Source organism: Metopolophium dirhodum, chromosome 9 (genome assembly GCF_019925205.1).
Source record: "Metopolophium dirhodum isolate CAU chromosome 9, ASM1992520v1, whole genome shotgun sequence".
Taxonomy (NCBI): domain Eukaryota; kingdom Metazoa; phylum Arthropoda; class Insecta; order Hemiptera; family Aphididae; genus Metopolophium; species Metopolophium dirhodum.
The window spans coordinates 27,086,533-27,114,491 of record NC_083568.1 but is presented as its reverse complement, the minus strand read 5'-3'; the positions used below and the strand labels follow the sequence as shown (position 1 = coordinate 27,114,491).

Sequence of the window (27,959 nt, the reverse complement as noted above, 5' to 3'; positions counted from 1 at the left end):
CTCGCATCCCCGCATCCTCCGCATCCCCGCATCCCCGCATCCTCCGCATCCCCGCATCCCCGCATCCCCGCATCCTCCGCATCCCCGCATCCCTGCATCCCCGCATCCCCGCATCCTCCGCATCCCCGCATCCTCCGCATCCCCGCATCCTCCGCATCCCCGCATCCCCGCATCCCCGCATCCTCCGCATCCCCGCATCCCCGCATCCCCGCATCCTCCGCACCCTCCGCAGCTTATCGTTCACGTGCGCGACGTTGTTATCAATAAGTGTAACCTTATCAGTAATTAACTCCTACTATCAGCATCTGATGCAACTACCGTAACCTTATCAGTAATTAACTCCTCATTAGTGATAACGATTATCCGTAACGTGTGCGGTGTATAAATCTCCTTATCAGTAATTAACTCCTACTATCAACGTTGAGTGTGAAATTAAAAATAAACATATATTATTATTAAATATCGTATGACGCATATATTTATTGTTATGACGGTGTAGATTTATTCAAATAGCCGAAAATCACGAAATAAACGCTTATTGATATAATTCAGAAATATCTACTGTATGTCTACATTTGATGTACGGCGTAGGTTTTTTTGAAAACGAACAAATAGCCGAAAATCACGAAAAAAACGCTTATTGATATAATTCAGAAATATCTACAGCGTAGCAACATTTGATGTACGGCGTAGGTTTTTTTGAAAACGATCAAATAGCCGAAAATCACGAAATAAACGCTTATTGATATAATTCAGAAATATCTACTGTATGTCTACATTTGATGTACGGCGTAGGTTTTTTTGAAAACGAACAAATAGCCGAAAATCACGAAATAAACGCTTATTGATATAATTCAGAAATATCTACAGCATAGCAACATTTAGTGTACGGCGTAGGTTTTTTTGAAAACGATCAAATAATCGTATATATCTATTGAATAGATGGCTATTATCCCTTTGTTATCGATACGACCTTGTCGTACACCAGCTGCAGCTGCCGCCGTTGTCAACGGCGTTCAGTGTGTCACAGTTTCTTGTACACGTTCTATGCGTTTGCTCCTTTCGTGTTTTTCAGCATTTATTATTTGCTCGACATTATTTAAAATATAATCAATTATTATTACTCTATGTTTAAAAGGCAACGGCGTTCAGTGTGTTCGTTCAGTGTGTCACAGTTACTTGTACACGTTCTATGTGTTTGCTTCGTTCATGTGTTTTTCAGCATTTATTATTTGTTTGACATTATTTAAAATATAATCAATTATTATCACTCTGTGTTTTAATTTTTACAAGTGTTTTAAACACTATATTATTTTTCATCTCGTTTTTATTTCAAACATTTTAAATATGTTCAACTGCGATCAGTGTCCGTCGGTTTTTGAACGAAAAGACAGTTTGGTTAAACATGAAATAACTCATGCGGGCATACGTTTTCCGTGTACCGTATGTACATCGACATTCAACTATAAATCGAATGCCAATAGACATCTGAAAAAAATTCATGGTATGTTATAATTTTTTTTTATTCAATATTAATTTATTGTTATTTTTTTTTTATTCAATATTAATTTATTATTTTTCCTAAGGTATCGTCAACGTTCCGACTCACCTCAGACCAATGCCTGCTGCACCGATCATTACACAACCGGTACAGCAAAGAATCGTTCAGGTTGCTCCAGCTCAAGTTCAGATTGCGCCCCAAATATTTGTTCCTGATGTCCCGGCCGGTGGCTCGAACATGTTAACCGAAGACGAAATGTGTATGGAAGCCATGGACGAATTTGAGGATACAGGTTAGTTTTATTTATAAGAATTAGATTTTTAAAAGACCCACTGATTTTAACGGATCATTTTTAAAACAAAAAGATATACCGACAAGTATTATTGCTCGATCAATTAGATTTTTAAAAATAATTATCGTAAAATAGATTTTTAAAATTCAGCAAATTATCGTACAACACTTAATCAATTACTTAGATTTATTATAAATTTTAAATATAAATTCTATATTTTTATTTTAAACTTATCAAGTGGTCTGTGAAGCGATCAATGGTATAATAGTTGGAGTATTCCGGCATTGTATCGATCAATTTACTCGTCGCATCCTATGGGGTAATAGTTGGAGTATTCCGGCATTGCACCGGTTGTCAGATCGTTTGGTAGATTTAATTTTTTCAATAGATTTTTAAAATTCAGCAAATTATCGTACAACACTTAATCAATTACTTAGATTTATTATAAATTTTAAATATAAATTCTATATTTTTATTTTAAACTTATCAAGTGGTCTGTGAAGCGATCAATGGTATAATAGTTGGAGTATTCCGGCATTGTATCGATCAATTCACTCGTCGCATCCTATGGGGTAATAGTTGGAGTATTCCGGCATTGCACCGGTTGTCGGATCGTTTGGTAGATTTAATTTTTTCAACGCGATTTTTATTATATATCAACATTTTTATAACTTTGTAGTTATATCAGTAGATTTTTTTTCTATTTTTTAAGATTCGTGAGGTTAATTAGATTTCTAATAGATACGGTATTAATTTTATTAGATATTAATATTAGGTTTTTTTTATTTTTAAAGATTCTTACACCGTTACCGTCAACGGTAAACGCGTTTCTACGGCCAATACCGCCTCGGCTGCTAACGCTAAAAGGGTTAGGTTGAATCTCGTTAAGGCTCCAGGGTTTGTAGAAATTTTGTCGTCCGCAAATAGAAAAATAGTTTGGTACTATGCTAAAAATATCGGCAATACAACGATTTATTCCGACTTTATCCGACCCCTCATGCCTGAACTAGTCATTTTATTAAAGACCTCCGTACAAAAACATACTATTAAATTCAACCTGAAGCTCGAAGCTACGTACAACCGGCCCAACGTCCCCAATTCGTCGGAGAACCGGGCATTTAAAACAGTGGCGACAGAAATTTACCCTGACAGCGATATAAGAACTATTGTAGAGAGAGCGTATATGAAGTTGGTTCAGGAGAAAGATGATTACATCGGGAGGGGTAGTGGATTTACACTGGAGTCGATCGATGGGCTGTTGTTGGCCGTGTATAAATATACACCGATGGGCGGCTCGTCGTATATTAAACTACCGGAATATATAGATAGAAAACGGGGGACCATCAACCCACAAAACACGGATCAGGAGTGCTTCAAGTGGGCGATTTTGGCGAGGCTTGTAGCCGAAAATTTATCTGATAGATATAAATATTTTGTCGGAGAAAATTATAAAAAGCATGAGAAAAATTATAATTTTAACAGTATATCGTTCCCGACACCACTATCAGACATCGCCAAATTTGAAAAAAATAATAATAACGTCTCTATAAATGTATACGGCCTCGACAAAAAATTCCAGGCACCCCGTAAGTACCCAACGTACGAAGTGTATCCGTTACGTGTGGTCGACGAAGAAAAAAAGGATCATTTCGACCTGTTGTTGGTGACGGACGGCGAAAATAACTCGCACTATGTTTACATTTCGAATTTTTCACGGCTCATACGTGCGCAGAAAACGAGACACAATGGGGGAGTAGTGTTTTGCAAGAGGTGTTTCACATCATTCGATGACAGGCGGCATAAATACAAGTTGAGCGGACAGGAGGCCCTGGACCAACATAAATTGATTTGTGGGGCGCACAAGCCAATATTACCGGAGATGCCGAAGGAGGGTGATTGTGTTGAATTCAGGGCGTGGAAAAACACGGTTAGGCACCCGTTTGTCATTTACGCGGATTTCGAGGCGATCTTGACGAAGGCGGAGGAGAAAAAAGGGGAGAACACAACAATTATTCAAAATCATGAGCCGATGAGTTATACATTTTTTGTGAAGGCGAGCGATGACGTACCGGCGGAATTATTGGTTCAACACGAGATACCGGCGGGGCCGGTAAAACATAGAGGGAGCGAAAACAGGACGGACGTGGCGAGACATTTTGTGGAGACGATAGTTGATGTGGCCCGGAAAATTGAAGGTCTGATGAAGACGAATATACCTATAACCATTACTGAGGACGAAGAAAAAACACATAAAGAGTGTAATGCGTGTAACTTATGCAAATGCATATTAGCCGGGGGCGGTAAGGTTAGGGATCATGATCATTTAACGGGTAAATTTAGGCAGACCTTGTGCTCTAGGTGTAACTTAGAGTTACAACAGCCTAAATTTGTCCCTGTCTTTTTTCATAATCTCTCAAACTACGACTAGCACTTCATAATCACTGAACTTGGGTATGATACACAGGCGATCAACGTTATACCGAACAGTGAGGAGAAATTTATATCTTTCTCGAAATATATAAGTAGTACCTTCACTGTTCGGTTTATCGACACGTTCCGGTTCATGGCGTCGAGTCTGTCGTCCCTGGCCGAAAATTTAGTTACACCCGAACATGAGAACTTCCGTGAGACAGCCAAACATTTTGTCGCCGGAGATATGCCGCTCGTGACTCGTAAGGGGGTGTACCCGTACGAGTACACGGATAGTTGGGAGCGGCTGGAGGAGACGAGGTTACCGAGGAAAAGAGAATTTTATAGTACGTTGACAGAGACCGGGATTAAGGAGGAAGACTTTGAGCACGCGAAGTTGGTTTGGGACCACTTTGGCTGTACGACGTTGGGCGAGTATTCAGACCTGTATCTCAAAATCGATGTATTGCTGTTGGCTGATGTGTTCGAAAACTTCCGCGACGTGTGCATGAGGGCATACAACCTGGACGCCGCCCATTATTTCACCGCCCCTGGACTTAGTTTCGATGCGATGCTTAAGTTCACGGGGCAAAAGCTGCAGTTGCTGGACGATTACGACATGTTGTTGATGTTCGAGAATGGTTAGTATATTATTTTTAAATGTGTATATAATATATAATAATCTTATTTATTTTTATAGGTATACGTGGTGGATTGGTTCAAGCGAGCAAACGATATGCGAAGGCGAATAATGCAAAGACCCCGGGGTATGATGAGACAAAAGAGAAATCGTGGATAGTGTATCAGGACTGTAAGTATATTTTTTCAAAACTTAATAATATTTTCATACTTATTAAGTTTTTTTTTTTATAGGTAACAACTTGTACGGGTGGGCAATGTCCCAGTACATGCCGTACGGTGGGTTCAACTGGGTCGAACCTACATTAAACGGACTTGATGATTTGAACGACACATCACCCATAGGGCGAGTGTATGAGGTGGATGTAACATACCCACAAAAATTACATGATAAGCATAACGACCTGCCTTTCCTGCCGCAAAACAGCGTGCCTCGAGGGTCGAAGGTGAGGAAGTTGATGGCGACATTTGAGAAAAAGGAGAATTACATCATACATTATAGGAACCTACAGCAGGCCATTAAGAATGGTTTGATAGTTGAAAAAGTAAATATTTATATTTTATAAGATTTTAAGCAGATTTTTAACATTTCTCTTATTTTTTATAGGTACACAGAGTTATTCAGTTTAGCCAGTCGGATTGGTTGGCTAAATATATTAAGTTAAACACAGAGATGAGGAAGAAGGCTAAGAACGATTTTGAGAAAGACTTTTTTAAGCTGATGAACAATGCTGTATTTGGTATGTTACTTTATACTATTTATTATATTTTTATTAATATTTTATTTTTACAGGTAAAACAATGCAATCGAAGAGGAAAGAGATGAAGATGGAGTTGGTGTCGTGTGAGAGGAGGTTGCAGAAACTGATTAACAAGTGTACATTCAAACACTGTACCAATTATAATGAAAACCTAAACGCTGTCGCTTTAGAGAATACAATTATTAGATTCGATAAACCTATATATATTGGTAAATATACTTTTTTTACCACTTTTATCATACATCTATTAACACATTTTATTATTTTTCAGGATTTGCAGTACTAGACATATCAAAAACAATGATGTATGACTATCATTACAATGTAATGAAGAAACACTATGGCCCTAGATTAACTCTTATGTATACTGACACAGGTAAATATAATTAAATTAATCTCATGTATATAATATATTAATTTAATATCATTCTTTTTCTAGATTCACTAGTGTATCACATTCAAACGGATGACTTCTACAAAGACTTGGCGGCTAACAGTAGCTTGTTGGACCGGATGGATACTGGTAACCTACCCAGTGACCATCCGTGCTATGTGATAGAAAGAAAGAAGTCCCCAGGATACTTTTCTGATGAAGTGGATGGTGATATAATTACTGAATTCTGTGGATTGAGAGCCAAGTCATATGCTTTCAATGTGTATGCCGGACCGGAGGAAAGAGTTGGTGGTGAAAAAATCAAAGCGAAGGGGATAAGAGGTCATGTGGTTAAAAACCACATGACTCTTGAAGATCATAGGAAGTGTTTGTTTGAAGAGGATGGATTGGAATTATATACAGAGAATGTATCGATAAGATCATTCAACCACCAACTGATGACGATAAAAACAAAGAAATTAACGTATAACAGCTATGATGACAAGAGGGTGGTGCTAGAGGATAAAATACATACATTAGCACATGGACATTATAGTATAGAGTGAGTTAATACATTTATATATTTTTAAATTATTGTAATGATTTTACTTTTATATTTTATAGGGAAGATGAACCCGAGGATGAATGGCCTGAACTCGACTATGAGGTAGATGACAGAGGGCGACGATTGAGTAAACTGGATAAAGAGTTTATGAGGGAGCTTCTTTGTTACACAACTAAATAGTTTTATTTCAGAAACTTTACTTATTTTTTTGTTATATAGTTTTATTGTTTTGTTATATATTGATTATTGTAAATAACTTGTAAATATTATCCTATTAATTGTTATATAATGTAAATACTTGATAATAGATTATTGTGTAATTTGTAAATATTTTTGTAAAATATTAGATTAGTGTATAAATTTGTAGTATTAACACCTTTATAATGTATACTTTGTATGTAAATGTATAATTTTTATATTGTATAATTTGTAAATACTCTATACCGTATCAGTATGCTTTTGCTAGATATGTAAGATAGTTTACAATGTTTTCTTGTAATATTTTTTTTTTCCTGTATAATTGTTTAAGCTATAACCATGTTTTTGCCAATATATTTAATTAAAAAATCTTATAAATGTATAAATAAAATAAAAAACAATGTTAAAATATTATTATGTTTATTAAATAAAATGTATACAAAAATCTTTAAGAATTATTTATAAACCATTTCCTTATAGCAAATACTTTATAGAATGTACATTGTTTTGGATTAAATTCCATATGAAAAATACAGCAAGGTAAGGTTTCTTCATCGCATATTTGATCCAAACGTGGACATCCAAGGTCTTCGATGTTGATTATTGCGACTTGAGGTATAAATTCTGCGAGCATCTGTTTTTTCTGTTCGCCTTTGACATAAATGCAGGTGAATTTTAATGAGTTCAATATTCTACTTAATTCTTCATACTCAACATCACCATATTCTATAGTTAGTTTATGATAGTTATGTTCCAGCCACTTGTTAGTTTTTTCACTCTTGTTGTCTTGTATAGTTTTTGAATTTTTAAAAATCCAGTGTTGAGTTGCCCACGTTGCTGTGTCGACTATAGACATTTCTTTAATAAAATATGTATTTTTTGTTCCAAGAATGCAATGCATGTCTACGATAGCCGACGACATAATTACAGGTTTTATTAAATTATTGTAAATATTTATATCACTGACAGAGGACTACCGCACACAATGGGGTATACAGGTCGACTGAAATTATACTTCAATTTCTCATATATTTAACCAACTAATTAGTAAGTATATTAAATAAAATTAAGTTTTCTTAATTTTTTTGCCTTCAATGATCTCTAAACGTGAGTTTAAATCTGAAATATATGTTCCATGATTCGGTAATGAATTTTCATCAAATATTCCAGTTATACGATTTACTTCAGCTTTTAATTGAGCCACGTCAAGCCCCTGGATAGCGATTGCTGTACTAGTTTCAGCACAGTTATTAAATAGCTCCGACATACGATTTTCGCAATTTAATAAAGACTTATTACTTGTTTGTATATTATTTTCCAACAATTGTATCTTATCATGTAGATTAACAATATTACTTTTCAAAGTATCAATTTCTTTCTGTTGGAGTTTCGTATCATTTAGTATCGTTTTGTTACTTGACTGAATATCTGAAATAATTCTCCTAGTGTCACTCACCTGAGAACTACCAAACACGTTCATAGTTATAAAACGACTGACACTATTTTTTAACATCACGTGTATTTATCCAACTATTATGTATATTATCGAATCCTAGCCACTTGACGTACATTTGATCGCCCTTTTTGCGAATAATTTTCTCGATTAAATATTCGTTTGGGAAATCGGTCTTGCTTATTTCCGAAGAATAAAAACAACCGGCAATAGGGTTACTCATATAATCTTGCAACTGATATGTAGCGGGCAATGTTTTATTTATTTTGATAATCTCGAATATTTCCGTAGACCAGTTTGGTAAATAACCTTTTGTAAATACGCCTTTCTGTGTGCTTATACGAACTTTATCACCGACCTTGAATTTAATTTTTTCATTATTAATTTTACGCTGTTTTATTACCACTGAGGCGGGGTCGGAATCTGCTTGTATTGGTGTCATTCCTATCGTCCTGTGTGGTGAATTATTGTATTCGTCGAGCAACTTTGGTAGAATTGAAACCCATTCGTGAGAGCCACGTGCAGTAAACTCCTTATACATTCTCCCTTTCAAAGTACGATTCATCCTTTCTGCGATGCTAGCCTTTAGAATACTGAAAGTTGAATATTTGTGTATGCCATACTTGCTCATCAAAGCGTCAAAAGTGGTGTTGTAAAATTCTTTTCCGTTATAGAGTTGTAAAAGTTTTGGTGAACGTTTGACTAATATTGTAGCCATCGCGCTAGTAACTTCTTTACCTGTCTTAGACTTTAACGGTTTCGCCCAAGAAAATTTCGTAAAACAGTCAATTACAACCAGGATGTATTTGTAACCACCATTTACTTTTGAATATGGTATCATTTCAACCAAGTCAGCTTGCCATAAATCATTTTTTCCATAGACGTTAACTCGACGCCTAGTGAAATTTTTCCTTGCTGGTTTATGAAGTTCGTTAGCGATTTCCCGTTTAGACATCTGGAACTCGCTTTATTAGACCGGCCTCACGTAATTCCTCGAAAATCGATATTATTTCGTTTGAAACGCCTGTATTACCAGCGGCCTTTGACGCTAGAAGTAGACGTAATCGATCGACCAACTCGTTTGGATTGTCCCAATATACTAAGTTATTTTTCTGCAATTTCATAGACAGTCCACTGCCCGAGGGAAATAATTTATTGATGATTGATGTATATTTAAAGCCACCCTTTTTTATTATTTTTCTTCCAATAGCTATATGTGCTGATGTCTGTGCCAATATAGATTTATACACATCTAAATCGTTATCGGTATAAACAAGCGGATTTTTCAAAAATAATAACTGAATAAGACCTGAGGTTAAGTTATAAACAGTACCGTCGTCAATAAGTATAGTGTTTTCGATGAATTTTACTTCTTTATCGCCCAATATAATATGGCCATTTGGAAGTTTTTTCGGACCGTATATTTTATCCAAGTCTGTAGACTGTAGCCAATTTTCAATTTCCTGTTGATAGTCGTCTGCAAATGAGTTTTTCGAGCTGACGTTAATATTTTCTTTGTTTAAACGAGGTTTATTCGATATTTTAGTTAATGGATCGATTATTGGTTTTAATGTCTGTGTCATTAGTTGTTGAACATTATCCGAGCCTGTTTTTAATGCGATATATTTACGTTTAATACTTTCCTTAGCTTTGACAAGCTCATCTAGAACAGTAGTTGCATCCGTCATGACTACGTTTTAAATGATAATATTTATTAATTGTATCGCCTTATATAAGCACATAAGTATCAAACCCAAAACGATAACGTCCGTTATCACGCCCACAATCTTTACAAATAACAACAAATGTAAACATCTCACGGTTCCAACATGTCATACAAAAATTTTTAAATTGTACATATGTCATGTCCCCTGAACAGTGCTCTTGATATACATGTTTTAAATTAGTTTCATCTTGTTTGAACAATACTATTAAATTTGCATTATCACGTATCAGCTGTTTAGGTACTTTTGAATAACTCTGAGCCAGATAAAATATATCAATTTTATTGTGGCGACCTCGAGAAAAATAATCTCTTATTACATTTTGTTGTTCTCCGATAACATCATCCAAGATAAAAATTGAGTTCGGTAAAACTTTCTCGGGTGGAATTACTTTATCATTCTCGAAAAAGGTAAAAATGTTGATACCATCAATACCGTCAATAATACGTTTCAGTAATTTATATTTCGGTTGTTCCAGCGTCTTGGAGTATATGTAAACGTTTTCAAATCGCAAACCGTTTTCATCGACGAGTAGAAAATACATCAGATTGGTTTTACCACAACCAGAGCTCCCAAGTACCAACGACCTTATCGTATTTGGGAAAACTTCACCATGTCTCTGTTGAATTGTCTCGGGAGAATCAATATTATAAATTCGGAGTTTTTTCTCTTGTTCGATAAAGCGCATTTTTTTTTAATTTTTCACTATAAATATAGGTGCTATGTTAGCGATAGCGTCACACGATGTCTCACGTTCGTAAGCGAAACAACAATAAAGGCTCCGGTCTTATTAACTCTGTTATAAATCATTTACCCGTGGAATTACATTTACCTGGTTATAGGTAAGTCGCTACAATATATTATGACTAATAAATCCGTTTTAAATTTTGTGATTAATTGTTTTTAGATTTGCCGGTCCCGGAACCAAATTAAAAGAAAGACTAGCGCGTGGAGAACGCGGAATAAACCGTCTTGACGAGTTGGCCAGAGCCCACGATATCGCATACGAAGAAAGTAATTCACTAACTGATAGACACAGAGCGGACGAAGTATTAGAAAATCAAGCTTGGGAAGTGTTTAAATCTAAAAACACAGGTATCAAGGAAAAAGCTGCGTCTTGGCTGGTCACTACAGCCATGAAGGTCAAACGTAAGATTGGAGCTGGTTGCGGATTTAAACAAATGGTTTTGGCTGCTAAAAATTCGATCAAAAATAAAATTAACGAAAGAAATATAACTAAATTAGTAAAAACATGTCTGTCAGCTGCGAAAAAATCTAAAAAATCTAAAAACAAGAAGACTAAAACTCCAAGGATTATACCGATACCGAAAAAGGGCGGTGTTTTACCATTAATACCTATTTTTGCTGGTTTATCTGCATTAGGTGCACTTACCGGAGGTGTCGGTAATATAGTAAAAGTCGTGAAAGAATTAAATTCTGGTAAAAACACTCCTATTCATTTAGGCAAAGGCTTATATCTAGCACCTCACAAGGGTAGTTCTTATAAAATCGTAAAAGGTAAAGGTTTATACCTAGCACCATACAAGGGCGGATCAGTTAAGAAGAAGAAGAAGTCTAGGTCAAAAAACTAATTGTTACGTTACCCGATAGAGCGTTGTTCGATTATGAGGTTATAAAATACGCTGTCATGTTGAAAATACCTCATTTCATTGGCGTATTTTCTAGAGACAAGTTGCCACAACGTTTAAAAAATCAAGAGTCGGCTGTAGTTAATTTAGACACTGAAATCGGTACAGGTACTCATTGGGTAGCGTATAAGAAAATCGGAAAACAAGTTAAATATTTTGACAGCTACGGAAACTTACCCCCTCCGTTAGAATTACAGAAATATTTCAACGGGTGCAGTATCGAATATAATTACGATAGACATCAAAAATATAATACAACAAACTGTGGTCACTTGTGCTTACAATTTTTATCATGTACACTATAACGTTAACCGGCAACTCGAGTGAATTGTCATGCGACTTTTTTCCACCTATAGAAGTCAGTAAAAATGCTAAAATCTGTCTGCTGGGTTTTCAAACAAATAATTCTATACCTAATGTAAACGAAAAATGCAGCAAAATAGGAATCACAAATAATATCGCTGGTAAGCGTACAAGCGGAAGCTATACAATACCCACTGGATCTTATGAGTTGAAGGAAATCGAAGCGGCAATAATACGTGTATTACCTAATTCAGATACTTTATTCATGTTGAGAGCAGATAATATTACATTAAAATGCTCAATGTTTTGTAGCGAAACTGTAGATTTTTCCATGTCTGATAGTATAGGACAGTTATTGGGGTTTAAAAACCGTAAGTATGGTGCTAATGTCAATCACGTATCAGATGCGTTGGTCAATATTACTAAAACAAACTGTATATATATCGACTCAAATCTGGTTATGGGTTCATTCGTTAACGGTAAGCAGTGCCATACAATACATGAGTTTTACCCGAATGTACCTCCAGGTTATAAAATAATAGAGGTTCCAACACATTTGGTATTTTACCCAATTAATTCTACATCTATAACGCACGCGAGTATAATTTTAAAAAATCAAGACAACGAGTTGGTCGATCTACGAGGCGAGCCAGTATCGATACGATTATTAATTCAAGACTTGTGATGGGTCTGAAATTTTGTAATATAAATAGGACTACATATTATGTAAAACCTGTCAGTCGTATTAAAAACAGTAGAAAGGTAACAACTCCGAAGAAGAAGAAATATTCGAAACGTAAACAAGTTGATCATAGTCTAACAGCAGATAATTTGGCTTTTCTACGCTCGCTGAACGCTATTTAATATGGACGATTTGTATTTGGATGTAACGGCTGGATACACCGACGATTGTAAAATAACTCAAATTGACTATCATTCTTTTTTACCGTATTCAACATCTGCTCTTTCCAATAACGATGAGGTGCGTATTGCTCTGCATAACACAGAGTCTTATACTTTACCATGTGAGAGTTATATTTACATCGAGGGGACAATAATCAAACCTGTGGAAATAACTGACGAGATTAGATTCATAAACAACGGACTGGCATTTCTTTTCTCTGAAATGAAATACGAAATAAACGGTACTCAAATTCAGAAACTCGTCAATCCGGGTATATCGTCCACATTAAAAGGATATTGCTCGTATAATAAAACAAATATTTCATCGCGTCATAATGCTGCTTGGGATAGCGAAATTAAAACTGCTAATAAAGATTTTATCGATAACGACCATTTTAACGGATGTATTAATCTTAAAGATTTGTTTGGTTTTTGTGAAGATTATAAGCGAATTTTAATAAACTGTAATCAGCAACTTATATTAAATAGAGCATCGATTGATATCAATGCCATCAAGCAGTTTAAAAATAATGAAGTTGTCGCAGACGCTCCTAAACTAAAAGACGTTAAAATAAACATAACAAAAATATTGTGGCGGATGCCTATAGTGAGAGTTAGTGACAGAGAAAAAATTAGACTGTTGAAAGTAATCAATAGTCAGAAACCACTGACATGTGCGTTTAGATCGTGGGAACTGTGTGAATATCCATTTTTACCTCAAAACACTTCGCATTCGTGGAAAGTGAAGACATCCAACAAATTAGAAAAACCTAGGTATGTAATAATCGGTTTTCAAACCGCTAGGAAAAATAGTCCGACTAAAGCAATGTCGTGTTTCGACCATTGTAAAATAAAAAACCTAAAGGTCTATTTAAACGCAGAAGTATTCCCCTATGAAGATTTTCAGTGTGACTTTACCAAGAATAAGATGGCGACATTATATCGCACGTATGCCGAGTTCCAGAAATCTTACTACGGACATGAAGATGTGAAACCTCTGTTGAATCGAGAAGATTTCAAAAATCTGTCTCCAATTATAGTTGTTGACATGAGCAGACAGAACGATAACGTGAAAACATCAACCGTCGACCTCAGGATTGAACTAGAAGCAGACGAAGCGTTCCCAGCTTCAACATCTGCATATTGCTTAATATTACATGACCAAATTATAAATTATAATCCATTTAATGGAGAAGTAAGAACCTTGTAAATACTTATTGTAAACTTTACTATTATTTTAATAAATAAAAAACTTTTTTTTAAGTATCACGCTTGTTTTATTTTCATATAAATTAGTCATACAAATATTAAAATAGACGTCGCTTAACATCACGTACTGGCGTCGGATGCTTGGCGAAGGTTGACTGAGATCGTTTGTGTGATGGCACTGGATGTTCGGTGAAAGTTGGGTAAGGTTGTGGTGGTGATATCGTCCTGAATTGGTAGAAAAAATCAGGCCCATCGTTTACCTCGCATGCCTGCGGGTTGCGAATCTCGGCTGGTGTCCGTGCAGGTCCGTCAATATGATCTAGTGCCTGGGAAAAATAAATATAAAATAAATATTGTGTTTTTATTTTTAAAACTATGTTTATATAAATTACCTTAGCTAAAATATCATCCTTAGGCTGATTAAATCCATCACGTGCAGATGAATCGTCGTGCATGCTGAATATATTGCTGACCGGCGAATAGCTTGGAGACGTTGGTGTATCCATTTGACCATTCTGTAACTAAAATTGTATTAAATATTTTTTTTTTTCACATGTACTACTATATTTATGAATTACCTCATGCGTCAACTGTTGTAACACAGTTTCAGCTAGTTGTACGGTTGCATACATTTGTATTTGACCGATCATGTTTGGGTAAATTTTCTCCGTTCGATCGTCTTGTACGTTTTTAATGAATATTAACATATCTTCTAAATTTTTCGGTGGTGATTTAAGGTGAGCAGATTTCTCATGTAGATACATCGCAAAATCGTCAAATTGCCTTGTAATTAATGGAGCAGTGTTTATTTCTTTCCGTACAATACTTTCGAAAATACTACATTCAAGATATTGAAGCTTAATAAAGTCCTCCCGATTTAACAGTACTCTGCACCCGTCCTGAGTTTTTGACTCTATTACTAGCACATTTTCTCCGCCATACACCATACTGGATATTTTATGAAATTCCGTCTCAAGAAATATGATGCGCTTGTACTGGACCGTATCTAATATAAATGATAAGATATGCCCCATCATAGAGAATATGCGTCTCAGGAAATCCGGCGATATTTTAACATGACGCGATGGTGTTAATAAATGAACGGTGACTTGAAAATTATCAGTAGGATCGACACCGACAAGTATGAATTTGCGTGCTGTAAAGTTGATCGTGTAGCTTGTGGTTTCGATGAGTTCAGCCGGTGGTGATGGTGGTACATACGTAAAGGTCTTCTTCTTGTATAATGCAGCGTTGTCTTCAATTGAACCAGCCATGTTTTTAAAAATTGTTTATTATAATAATAATAAAGACTTGGAAAAATTGTAAACACTTAACAAATATAATAAAGACGGAGGAGAATCGTACGTGTGTACACTTGACGACAGACTGATTGAATGCCGACTCTTGCGGAGCCTATATAGTGTCCGTTTCACATTCACGTGTTGTAGATATTTCTGAATTATATCAATAAGCGTTTATTTCGTGATTTTCGGCTATTTGATCGTTTTCAAAAAAAACCTACACCGTACTCCAAATGTAGACATACAGTAGATATTTCTGATTTATATCAATAAGCGTTTATTTCGTGATTTTCGGCTATTTGATCGTTTTCAAAAAAACCTACACCGTACTCCAAATGTAGACATACAGTAGATATTTCTGAATTATATCAATAAGCGTTTATTTCGTGATTTCCGGCTATTTGAATAAATCTACACCGTCATAACAATAAATATATGCGTCATACGATATTTAATAATAATATATGTTTATTTTTAATTTCACACTCAACGTTGATAGTAGTAATTACTGATAAGGAGATTTATACACCGCACACGTTACGGATAATCGTTATCACTAATGAGGAGTTAATTACTGATAAGGAGATTTATACACCGCACACGTTACGGATAATCGTTATCACTAATGAGGAGTTAATTACTGATAAGGTTACACTTATTGATAACAACGTCGCGCACGTGAACGATAAGCTGCGGAGGGTGCGGAGGGTGCGGAGGGTGCGGAGGGTGCGGGGATGCGGGGATGCGGGGATGCGGAGGATGCGGAGGGTGGGGAGGTTGCGGAGGGTGCGGAGGATGCGGGGATGCGGGGATGCGGGGATGCGGGGATGCGGGGATGCGGAGGATGCGGGGATGCGGGGATGCGGAGGATGCGGGGATGCGAGGATGCGGGGATGCGGGGATGCGGAGGATGCGGGGATGCGGGGATCAGCGGTCTGAACTCCCCAAATGATACTACTAACGCTAACTTGCACATATCGCACACATTCTTCGCGTTACGCACACGCACTTCCTCCACACTCATCGAAATCGGCACATTAGTCGCCTTCAGTAGGTTCCCCAACCTGGTCGTAAGCGCGGTCACACTGGCGACAAAGTTTTTGGCCACCTCGTCACGTGATTCCGACCCGCGATACACTACAGGTGCCTGTGGTATGTCGTATTTATCCATAATCACTACGGGCACGTCCACCGCCGCCTTCACAAAGTACCCGTAGCTCATCGGATGATGCGCATGTATCCCGTCAGTGCTCGCACCCACCCGCTCCGTCTGTTTTTCCAGGAGGGCTTCAAAATCAGCGTATATCGCAAACGGATGACGCTGCATGCTAGCCCACCCGTTAAACTTGAGCACTTCCCCCTCCTCGGGCATAACAGGTAAAATAGGTTTGTTCTGCCCGCATAACCGCATGTGTTGTTGGAGAGCCTCATTACCGCACAATTTATTAATTTTAACCCGTTCATCGAACGAGGTGAAACATATCTTACAAATGAAAAGTCGATTGGTATGTAATGTTTTCTGGGTTCGTACCAGCCGTGAAAAATTCGAAATGTACGTGTAGTGCATCCGCTCCGAGCCTTCAATCACGAGCAGGTCGAGATGTTCAGCCTTCTCGTTTTCAACAACTCTGATCGGATACACTACACTCTCAATACCGACTTTTCCCCCCTTACCACCCTTCCCCCCTTTACCCCCCTTACCAGATTTCAATCCGTATACATTTACCGACACCCCCTATTTCGTCGTTCAAATATACAGATTTCCGATATAGGTGTCGGGGAGGATAGTTCGGAAAAATCGTATCGATGCGCCTCATTATAATAATTTTGACCTACACGACTTTGGTTAACTACTGGAACGTGTTTGGCTAGAATAGCCCACTTGAAGCAATCGTCATCAATATTCATAGGATTGATGACGGCCTTTTTCCGCATAATGTTCTCTGGGAGTGGAATATACGATGACCCTCCAAGAGGGGTATGCTCATAGATACCTAACAGCAAGCCATCGATACTGGAAAGGGTGAACCCGACCCCTTTTTAATATACCTATCCTCCTCTGACATGAGTGCTGCGAAGTCCTCATCGACCATAGCACTCACGTTGCTATGTATATACACCTCCCTCGACACGGTTTTAAAAGCCCTATCCTCGACTGGTAATTCCCTATGTGCGTACACGCTCTCCAACTTCAAATTATATTTTATAGGGTTAATACGTACGCAATAATTGATTTTACTCACCAACTCGAGTTTTATCGACTCTAAAAACGCTGGATAGCTCAGACAGTTGTCAGTATTCCCCCTATAATACCATACTACGGTCCTATCCAGCGAAGAGTCGAGCTCGATAAAACCCGGCGTATTAACCATTCCTATGCGGGCCTTTTTAAACTTACAATGTTACGCGCCGAGTTGGGTTTAGTACGTTTAACTGACGTAGTGCGAGGGGTGGGGGCTTGCGGCGGAATGATAACATTCGCATTTGACGAGGACGCTACACTATCCAATACACCCGAACCTTATCAAATAAAATAATAATTATTATTATTATTGAGCTTAATACATTTAAATAATATAATATAAATACTACTCACTTAATGAATGTTGTCCGACCGCAATACACATAGCCTTATTGTATTCAGCACCATATTTAATGAAACCTAATATAGAGACATAAATAATTATAGAATCGAAGATTTTTCTTATGACTTATATTATATTATTATATCTATACTAAATGCTAATATTTGGTTATTTACTATTCCTTTATATTTAATATTATTCACTACACAATTTTATATTTATATAATATTATACTATTTTATAGAAATGTATGTTGGTGACTAATTCTTGATTGTGTTAATAATAATATAAACTATGAAATATTCGTTTAAATAATTAAATTAAACTAAGATATTGTTATTCTAATTATTATTATTATTAAATACTATATAATAATATTTAATTATTTAATAATCCTCTATATTTACTATTATACACTATATAATTTTATATTCATTTAAAATTATACTATTTTATAGAAACGTATAATGTCATCGAATAATTTTCGATTATTAATATTAAATATGAAATGTTCGTTTAAATAACTAAATAAACTTATGATATTATTATTATATACAATATAATAATATTCAATTATTTACTATTTCTTTATTTATATAATATTATTCGTTATACTATTTTATATGAATACCTATGGTATAATATAATATTATATTATTTTATAGAAGTGTTAGTGAATAATTTATTCTCGATTATTAATATAAACTAACTATGATATTATTATATACTAATATCCAATTATTTACTATACCTATACCTATACTTTTTTTTTTTTTATTGATCTTAAAAAACAACTCGGCAGCAAAGGCCATTAGTTCACAATTTTTAATAACAATTTAGATAATGTATAGATACAGGGTTCATAGATACAATTATATTTTGTTAATTAAATTAGTTGGCTTAAGAAATTTAAGCGTTTTTTTGTTCTGATCAGGTTGTGGTCCGAGAGTTGAGTCGAGGGTTTCGGTTAAGTTGAGGTCCATTCGCTCCTGGTCGTAAACATGACATTCAGTCAAGATGTGTTTTACGGTGAGATGTTGGCCGCAGGCTTCACAGAAGGGGGGTTCGTCATTGGACATGAGATATCCATGGGTAAGTCTAGTATGTCCTATTCTTAAACGATTTAAGGCGGTTTCTTCTTTTCGATTGAGGTTGGCATTATCCCATCTGAAAGTTGTTGACTTGATCTGGTTTAATTTAGTATTCTGGCTATTCCAGGATATGTGCCATTTTTTTCTAATATATGTTTTCAGTGAGTTTTTAAAGTCGTCATATGTTATGACGTCTAGTAATGGCGTGTTCATGTCGGAGATGGCCATATTAGCATATGTATCCGCAGTTTCGTTACCTGAGATACCAGTATGCCCTGGAATCCATGTTAGTATAATTTGTTTTTTTTTTGTTTAGCTTCGTCAATTTTATTTTGGATGAGGATGGCAATGTCACCAGGGTGGGTTTTGTTTTTAACACTGTTTATGGCGCTGAGGGAATCACTGAGAATTAAAAAATTGGAGTGTGGTGAGGTGTTTATTACTTCTATGGCTTTTAGAATTGCCAGAGCTTCCGCAGAAAATATTGAACAATCATTGGGAAGCATGAAAGTTAAGTTTTGATTTTCAAGTATGATTGCAATTCCAACCCCATTGCATGACTTTGAGGCATCGGTATAGATTTTTTGAAAGTTCTTGAAGTCATCTAGGATTCCTTGAAAGTGTCTTTTAAATATCTGGGGGGCTGTGTTCGGTTTGGATAAGGCGCTTAGCTCGGTATTGGTTAGGTAATTGTTTTCCCAAGGGGGGGCTATGTACGATTCACGAGGGATGATTTTGACTGAGGAGAAATCGATTTCATTGGTCAGCTTGACAATTTCATTGTTTATGTTACTGTATTTGTCTCCGTTGCGACTAGCAAGTCTAGCGATGTTTTTAATGGATAGTTCTATTCTTCTCAGTGTAGGAGGGGGTATGCCGGCTATGTTATAAATGCTGAGTGTAGGGCTGCTCCGGAAGGCATCCTATTGCTAGTCTTAGTCCGCTATTATTAACAGTATCTATCAGTTTTAGGGTAGATTTGGTTGCTGTTCTGTATAATATTGACGCGTAGTTGATTTTGGATTGAATGGTTGCGTTGTATATTTTTATTAGAGATTTGGAATCACCTCCCCATGAAGTGTGTGATAAGATTTTAATTGTTTTTAGTGAGCTGCTTATGGTTTTTTTTAGGTGTTTTATGTAGGTTGACCAGGTTTGACGTTTGTCAAATATTACCCCTAGCATTTTAACAGAATCTTTGTTGGCAATTGGGGTATCGTTTATTTTAATAACTAGCTCATTGGCTCTTTTTTTTTGTAAAAGATGAACAAGAGGACTTTTCAGGAGAGAAGTTGAATCCGGTTTTGTTTGCCCATTTTTCTAGGTTGTTGGTGGTTATTTGTAAAAAGTTTTAAACAGTTTCGACTTTGTTGCTCCTACACCAGTAGTTGAAGTCGTCGGCGAATAAGTTGCATTTTACTGGAGGGTTGCAATTTTGAGTGATGTCATTAATTGCAATCAGGAAAAGTATTACTGAAAGAGCAGAACCTTGTGGAACTCCGTTTTCTTGGGTGAATTTCCTGGATAAGTGGTTATTGGCTTTTACTTGGAATTTTCGGTTTGAGGTAAAATTGGTTATAATGTTGAGCAGTCTACCTTGGCATAGGATTGTGTTTAGTTTGATAATAATGTTGTGCCTCCAAGTTGTGTCATATGCTTTGGCTATATCTAAGTTAATTACGCCCATGAGTTGCTTGTTTTCTAATGTTAGTTTGATTTCTTCGTTAATTTCGTGTAAGCTATCCATAGTGCATCTATTTTTCCTAAACCCATTTTGTTTTGGGGAGAAAATAGATATTTTCTCTAAAAACCATGAGAGTCTGTGATTTATTATTTTTTCAAATAGTTTGCACATGGTATTAAGAAGAGTTATGGGTCTATATCCCTCAGTTTTAAATTGGTTTTTTTCGGGTTTGAGTATTGGTATTATGGTACCTGCTTTCCATTTTTTTGGCCAGTGTCCCTCATTCCATATTCGATTATATATACTTAGGAGAAATTCGAGAGTTTTAATGCTAAAATTTTGAATGAACGAGTAAGGGATAGAGTCGGGTCCAGGACTGTTGCTTTTACATTTTTTTAGCATATTCGTTATTTCGTGAAGGTTAATTGGCTTGTTGAGGAGGATTTGGTCTGCATGGTTTTGATTGGCGGTATTAATTATATCTTCTTTCTCGCATTTATCTTTATGAGCTAGAAAGTTGGGTTTGTAGATTTTATCGCTGCTGTTGTTGTAAAAATATTCGCCTAGGTTATTGGATATTTGTTCGATGTTGTTTAATAATAGATTTGTGTTAGTGTTGATTAGATTAATTTTTCGGTGTCGACGGAGTCCTTTAAGTGATTGGATTTTATTCCAAACTAGTTTGGAGTCAGTTTTTTCGTTTATGCTACTAGTGAATTTTTCCCATGTCAACTTTTTGCTTGATTTTATCAAGAATTTTGATTTAGCTCTTAACTGTTTAAGTTGAATGAAGTCCTCCGGATTATTAGTTTTTTGGAATTTTTTAAGTGCATCATTTTTGTCCTTAATTGCTTTTTTTATGTCTAGATTCCACCAAGGAACTTTTGGTTTTGGCGTTTTGGATTTTGATATTCCTATACTTAATTTAGCAGTTGAGATTATTGATTCTGTGAATTCGTCGACCAGTTCTTCAGTGTTTTTGATCTCAGATAAATTTATATTAGTTACTTTGTCTTCGAGCAATTGGGAAAAAAGTAGCCAATCGGGGTTTTTTAAGTTCTATCTCTCGAGTTTGGGGGTACTGTCATTATGACGGGTAATGAGTTGTATGACAATAGGGAAGTGATCACTGCTGGTAATATTTTTTGATACCGACCAGTCGAGTCTTTGAGCGAGGGAAGCATTTGAAAATGTCAGGTCAATGTTTGAAAGGTTACCGTTAATTGGGTTTATGCGCGTAGGTTCCATACTGTTGAGTAGTACCAAGTTTTCACTTTCTAGGATTTTTTCTATTACTTTTCCTCTATTGTCTGTATTTTGAGAGCCCCGTATGATGTTGTGACTGTTGAAGTCGCCTGTTATAATGAAAGGCTTAGGTAGTTGCTTAATTATATTTTCGAGGTCTTTTTTCGAAAAGGTATGTTGGTTGGGAAGGTATATATTGCATAAATTAACTTCTATATCATTAAGTTTTACTGATGCTGCTATTGCTTCAAGATGAGTTGATATAAAGATTTGTTTGGAAGGGTATAGAGAACTAATGTATATTGTTACTCCACCACTGGCTCTGAGTCCGGAGGTTCTGAATTTACTATATTCATTGAAATAAGGGAGTTTAGCGGCATTTAAATCGGTGAAATTGGTTTCTTGTAGGCATATTATATCGGGTGAGATATCAGATATTAAAATCTTAAGTTCATCTAGCTTTTTATAGAAGCTATTCATGTTCCATTGCAATATTTTCATTACTTTTTATTTTATTTTATTTGTTAACTTAGATGTTGCCACTATCGAAGCGATGTTTGGGTGGCTTCGTATTATTAATTGTTATTTTTATTCAGTTTGGGAGGGCTTAGTGGACAGCGCTTTATCGGGGAGAGAATTACAAAGTCGCGTCAATCTGTTTTTTATGCCTGGAGTATTAATTGTAGGCTTGATTTTTTCTATGACCTCGATCATTTCAAGACATGTAATGTTAAAATCATCTAAAATTGAAGCTGGGTTGGATACGCCGAGCGAGTTTTCAATTATGAACTTAAACTGTTCATAATTAATTTTTTTGTTGGGCATTTCTTCAAACTTGGGTTTGGTGGGTTCGAGAATTTTATCGAGCTTTAAGACTATATTTTCTATGGATTGATTTCGTTTTAATTTTTTGGTTGCTGGTTGCGATATTTTGATTGTCTTTGGTTTGGACGTAGTTTCTTTTGATATATTATCTTGAGTAGGGGATTTGGAGGAAGGCGGATCGTTGGTTAGGTTTGATGAAGTTGAAGAGAATGCTGGTCTTTTTTTGATATCAGTTGTATTTGGAGTCAATAATGTGATGTCATTTGATGTTGTTTCCATCGGGAATGGGTCCTCGAGGAGGGACGTTTGAGTTGAGGTTTGTGAGATGTTGTTTGTAGAGGTGTCAACATTTGTATCTGCGAACGTATTGCATACGTTTTCATTTATATTTGTATTTATGGTTTCTGTTGGTGTGTTTTTGCATTGTTTTGTTGTGTGACCTTTGCGTTTGCATAGGAAACAGTGAATCGAGTCGTCGTCCAAGAATATTCTGTGAGATGTATTTTCGAGATTGATCAGGATGGATTTTGGTAGTTTTTCGAATCGGGTTTGATGTAAACTTGGCGTCTAAAGCTTATGATATGAACTAGATGTTAAATCCCGCATTTATATGTGTAATTGGTGATAATATTTGGATTTTATGATATTCTAGGTGTGATATAATGTATTCGTTTGGTATATCGGGTGAGACATGAGATATGATTATTCTTTTAGCAGGATTTATTAACCGTCTAATTTTGATCGTCGTATGCGAGTTAATTATGATGTAGGGATGGTTATCTACAAGAAAATCAACCGTGTTTTTGTCATTGAGATATATACAGAATCGGTTGTTGGTTATCCGAGAGGTAAATTTTATGTTTTTTGGTGGAGTTAATTTGCTAATTGCAATTATGTATTCAATCTGGGGTATGTTGTCGATTGAATCGAAGACTATTGCGTGTTCTTTTTTGGGTAGTGTAGAGTTGAGAGTGGTTTCGGCGAAAGATTTTTTTCCAAAAGCGTATTTTTCTGGTTCATTATTGGTGTTTTGTTGCGATGAGGAATTGATACTATGCACGCTCTGTATATGGTTGGTATTGTTGATGTAATCGTGATTAGAAATATTTTTGTCGGTGGTCTTAATTGCGTCGCTATTGTAGTCATTATCGGAGTGTTGAGATGAAAGAGGCTCATTAGTCGCGTTATCTGCTATGACAACGGAGGGCCCAGTTTTAGATATTATTGTGACATTTTGTTTGTTAGTTGAAACTTTAGATGAGGCAATAAGTTTTTCATTAAGCCTATTAGTTTTGGTATGGGGTTCACCCATTTTTTTGGGTGTTTTATTAGTTTATAATGTTAAAATGTGAATATGGATCAATGGTTAAATATTTATTCATATTACCTGTACACACGTAGGGCTTCAGTACGCTTACGAGAGCTATAAATGCGATAGCGTGATAACGATAAGCGTGTTGCTCGATCGGGTGTGCACACGTAACTGACCTATACTTTTATATCTATATAATATTATACTATTTTATAAAAAAAATTTATGTTAGTGATTATATATTTTTTAATTATTATTCAATTATATAATATTTAAAAAAAAAATACATACCATGTTTTTTTCTGAATATGATTTACAAGGTCATCCCGACGACTGAACATTTGTTGGCATTCGACACATGCACATTTTTTATTGTTATGCGATCTGTTATGTCTAAGCATATTAGACTTCGTGGTGAAAACTTTATCACAAACACCGCACTTGAACATTTTTACTGATATGTAATAAACACTGGACTAATAACAATAGTAATACGTGCACTGTACACAAGAAGCTTGAAGAACAGTATGACTCCTTTGAGTGAAGCCAGCTCTCTTATATATGATTTTTCTGGCCTCATTACATAGTGTTAAAGTATATAGTATATCTATTTTTCATAATACGTTTATCATAACATATTAATATCTTCAATTAAGATATTAGAAAACTTGATATATCATGTTAATATAAATATAATAATGTAATTTTTCTAATGAGTTTTGTATGAATGTGAAATTTCTAGACTAATAGAAGAAAAATACTTAACCATTATATTATTGTTATTGGTAATGTTATATAAACATCACTATACATAATATGTATTAAATATGTATAAATATTCTTTATATTGAAATACTCAGATAGTATGATTATTAATGAATTTGTTTACTAAAATTTAAAAACGATTTAAGAGAAACTTATAAAATTATGCATTTACACTAACTCATTAGTTAATAGTCTTATTTACTTTATGAAGATCATTAAACAGTAATTTCAAATTGTATACTTTCATATTCCATAATATCATATTTTAATTGATGGTTAATAATAATAATATATGCTCTAAACAGTTGTAACGAGACAGAACAGTCCATACCGCTACTACTAGCGAACCCCGTGGTTTAGTCCAAACCCAACGGTGCTCCGCCGTATAAGAACACCTCTGCGCTGCCAAGTGGTGGTGCGTGCGACCGTGTGTGTTACGCTGTTCACAGTACACCCAACACATACTCACTAGATCGCGCGCATCACCCATGGTTATGAAAGTCACCACATACCAGTCGGTATTAATGAGTTATTAAAGTCGTCAAGTTCCAAATAATACTAATAACTTAAAACAAATCAAGCAGAGAACCAACCACGCACGCCACCGCTCCATAGCGACTCGCCAACGAATCGAATACCACTGAATAGTAGAGCTAAAAAACCCGACTTCTGTTTGCGGCGGCAACCGAGATTGTTGGTAAATAGGCCCCGTGAACAGCAGTCAAACACCTCCGATACATCGATACAGTCAGCATACGAATTCTTCCTTGTGACCGGATATAGCACCAGCTATATCAAACGGTCCAGGGAACGATATCGTCGTCCGTACCGTACGTTCTACCGAGCTCGGACATAACAAAAGTTATCGTCAAACGAGCCGGTAGGAATCGTCACCGCCGCCGACCGTTTGCTGTGCCGCCACCATTGGATTACCCGATCACGGAGATACCAGGTCAACAACCCATCAACCAACCAACAACAACATCTCATCAGATTGTCACTCAGCAGAGTCGTGAGTCAAACAAAAAGAAAAAGAAACTTTCCATCCCTGTTATATGTATTTTTAAATGTAAATCACTATACGTGATAATAATTCCAAAACAAAAGAAAATAATGTTATATAATAAATATAATATACACATATGTATTTTCAATAAACGATAATATTATTATGAACCTGAACACAAACTTGCGTTCATAATTTAATATTACACAGTATAATTTAATTTACTTATTCAGCTATTCGTTATGTATTATTTTTTTTTTTAAGGGAGAGGAGGGGGGGTGACCACTTACGGTATAGGGTTGTAGGGGCATGTATGGGAAGGGGAGGGCACTGACGGGCATTGCCGGGCACGGCCGAGCACGGTCGCGATAGCATATAACTATAGGCTGGGCGGGGTAGCCGGATTCGCCGGATTTGCGGGGGACCCAGAACATACCAAAACATACTACTGTTATCTATTATACACACGTAACGTTCAAAATAGTATAATAGTTTAAATCATAATCGTACTTAACATATTATTATTATTTTAACATTTAACCATTATTCTCTTCCTGTATATTCTACATGTAGTAGGCGTATGTTATTATCGGAAAAATCTCTGGTTCCGATTTCCCGAAAATACCTGCGGGTAGGTACTGTAAAAACGGTAATAATTTCAAAGCGCGTAAAATTACATAATTGATTATTACTCGACATTCTTGAAGTGGCTAAAAAATACAATAAAACCAGGTATGGCCTCATTAATTTATTTATAAGTAGACGAAAACCGTCCGAGAAACTTAACACGATTCGTATTGTACTTTGTACCACTTGATCCAAATGCATTAATTATTTTACGGCAAAACTGACGGCCATCAAATTATAATATTAAAATTTTCGTCAACCGTTTTGAGCATAATATTACCATACGCTGTTCATTTTGTACATATTGCACACAATACAAATTGTTTAACCTAATTAGTATTTAGCATCGATCTATACTTGATCGTTATTAATGAAACACTACCGCGGTTCGGGTCATCCGTTTTATGAACTATTAAGTTGATCAGAACTCCGATAATTTAGGTCATTAAATTATAATCGTGTCCTATACTGCTAGTAACGCAAGTCGAGGTAGGGTAAAATTATACTCGATTAGTTGTATCTGGTTACAAGTTACAGCGTTTCGTTAGGTAACTATAACTTCCATTTAATGTTATACGAGTTACTTTTTAAAATATGTTTTTATATTTATGTTACTATTCGAGATAATATTATGACAGTACCTAGTACCTACCTAGTACCTACTAAACACTTGTTTGTATGATTGGTTAATGAGAAAAATAATTGTGAAAACTATAACCATAATATAAAAGAATAATTTTCATGCCTAAACCTTTAAATCAATACATTTTTTAATTTTTCGGCATTTTTCTTCGGGCAAGTCACGGTGACCGGGGAACAAGTGCCGCCATCCCCCCCCCCGGCCATGGCGGATACCTACGGGTGCCCACTTGAAAATCTGCCAAAAAACTACACACACGTATTTACCAACCAACAGTATCATCCCTTACAAACAAACAAACAAACAGCTAATGGCCATAGTCACCGGGCTCAATGATCAATAAAAAAAAAAAAGATTGTATTGACATAAGTTTTAAAGTAACGTGAACATAGGTACGTAACTCAATACAAATTATAAATGTAACTAATAATTGATTACTGTTCGACCACGAGTACTTGTCTGTGTAATATCATCATCGCCGATAGTTTCGTCAATATACACCACAATACTCGTTACAATCGTTACACCCTCGAAACAATGAATGGTTTATTCACTAGTTCACCAATCATGTCTCAGTGGTCTCGCCTTCGGGCGCCACGTTCATTTACACTTGTTCTAAGTCTATAGTAGGTACATTTTGTGCATTAAATAATAAATGCTTAAAAAATAAAAACTTGTTATAAAATAAAAATTATTAGTCCGTATCATTTTCCAGGGACATAATATTCTATTGAGCGTGTTGTGAAAAACCCCAAAAATTGAGCTTTATTAGGTGTCGCCCATCAGTATTCAAAGATTTGAGATCATTTACACTTCTATAACATTGCGCTTCAATTACCTAGGTCTATCGATCAAAATACGAATCGCCTGTATTTCGGATTCTATATTATTCTAAAAAT

General features: G+C 35.8%; 5 protein-coding genes across 5 annotated transcripts; 2 read left to right on the top strand and 3 right to left on the bottom strand.

Moving 5' to 3' along the window:
- Positions 1-731: 731 nt before the first annotated feature.
- On the top strand, positions 732-4,347 carry LOC132952849 (uncharacterized). The gene is made up of 3 exons (XM_061025309.1): positions 732-1,504; positions 1,587-1,793; positions 2,588-4,347. Exons 1-3 carry the CDS (start codon positions 1,348-1,350, stop codon positions 4,219-4,221), a joined length of 1,998 nt encoding a protein of 665 aa, XP_060881292.1. The 5' UTR covers positions 732-1,347; the 3' UTR covers positions 4,222-4,347.
- LOC132952850 (uncharacterized) lies at positions 4,221-7,082 on the top strand. The gene is made up of 8 exons (XM_061025310.1): positions 4,221-4,843; positions 4,903-5,013; positions 5,076-5,386; positions 5,449-5,581; positions 5,635-5,811; positions 5,874-5,978; positions 6,042-6,537; positions 6,600-7,082. The coding sequence occupies exons 1-8, from the start codon at positions 4,357-4,359 to the stop codon at positions 6,718-6,720; spliced, it is 1,941 nt and encodes a 646-aa protein (XP_060881293.1). The 5' UTR covers positions 4,221-4,356; the 3' UTR covers positions 6,721-7,082.
- A 722-nt stretch (positions 7,083-7,804) lies between these two features.
- LOC132953048 (uncharacterized) lies at positions 7,805-9,146 on the bottom strand. Its single transcript, XM_061025596.1, has 2 exons — positions 8,308-9,146; positions 7,805-8,201 (listed from the first exon to the last, which is right to left on the bottom strand). Exons 1-2 carry the CDS (start codon positions 9,144-9,146, stop codon positions 7,805-7,807), a joined length of 1,236 nt encoding a protein of 411 aa, XP_060881579.1.
- Positions 9,147-14,042: 4,896 nt separating this feature from the next.
- LOC132952784 (uncharacterized) lies at positions 14,043-15,268 on the bottom strand. Its single transcript, XM_061025212.1, has 3 exons — positions 14,558-15,268; positions 14,372-14,500; positions 14,043-14,305 (listed from the first exon to the last, which is right to left on the bottom strand). The coding sequence occupies exons 1-3, from the start codon at positions 15,251-15,253 to the stop codon at positions 14,078-14,080; spliced, it is 1,053 nt and encodes a 350-aa protein (XP_060881195.1). The 5' UTR covers positions 15,254-15,268; the 3' UTR covers positions 14,043-14,077.
- Positions 15,269-23,296: 8,028 nt separating this feature from the next.
- On the bottom strand, positions 23,297-24,022 carry LOC132953046 (uncharacterized). Its single transcript, XM_061025595.1, has one exon. It carries the CDS (start codon positions 24,020-24,022, stop codon positions 23,297-23,299), a length of 726 nt encoding a protein of 241 aa, XP_060881578.1.
- Between the last annotated feature and the right edge of the window lie 3,937 nt (positions 24,023-27,959).

Coding starts and splice junctions, on each gene's coding strand:
- LOC132953046 (XM_061025595.1), bottom strand. CDS start 24,022: ATGGGTGAACCCCATACCAAAACTAATAGGCTTAATGAAAAACTTATT.
- LOC132952784 (XM_061025212.1), bottom strand. CDS start 15,253: ATGGCTGGTTCAATTGAAGACAACGCTGCATTATACAAGAAGAAGACC. Junction 14,501..14,557: donor TACAACAGTTGACGCATGAG/GTAATTCATAAA, acceptor ATACAATTTTAG/TTACAGAATGGTCAAATGGA. Junction 14,306..14,371: donor AGGATGATATTTTAGCTAAG/GTAATTTATATA, acceptor TATTTTTCCCAG/GCACTAGATCATATTGACGG.
- LOC132952849 (XM_061025309.1), top strand. CDS start 1,348: ATGTTCAACTGCGATCAGTGTCCGTCGGTTTTTGAACGAAAAGACAGT. Junction 1,505..1,586: donor ACATCTGAAAAAAATTCATG/GTATGTTATAAT, acceptor ATTTTTCCTAAG/GTATCGTCAACGTTCCGACT. Junction 1,794..2,587: donor GGACGAATTTGAGGATACAG/GTTAGTTTTATT, acceptor TTATTTTTAAAG/ATTCTTACACCGTTACCGTC.
- LOC132952850 (XM_061025310.1), top strand. CDS start 4,357: ATGGCGTCGAGTCTGTCGTCCCTGGCCGAAAATTTAGTTACACCCGAA. Junction 5,582..5,634: donor GATGAACAATGCTGTATTTG/GTATGTTACTTT, acceptor TTATTTTTACAG/GTAAAACAATGCAATCGAAG. Junction 5,812..5,873: donor CGATAAACCTATATATATTG/GTAAATATACTT, acceptor ATTATTTTTCAG/GATTTGCAGTACTAGACATA.
- LOC132953048 (XM_061025596.1), bottom strand. CDS start 9,146: ATGTCTAAACGGGAAATCGCTAACGAACTTCATAAACCAGCAAGGAAA. Junction 8,202..8,307: donor CGCAAAAAGGGCGATCAAAT/GTACGTCAAGTG, acceptor CGTGTTTGGTAG/TTCTCAGGTGAGTGACACTA.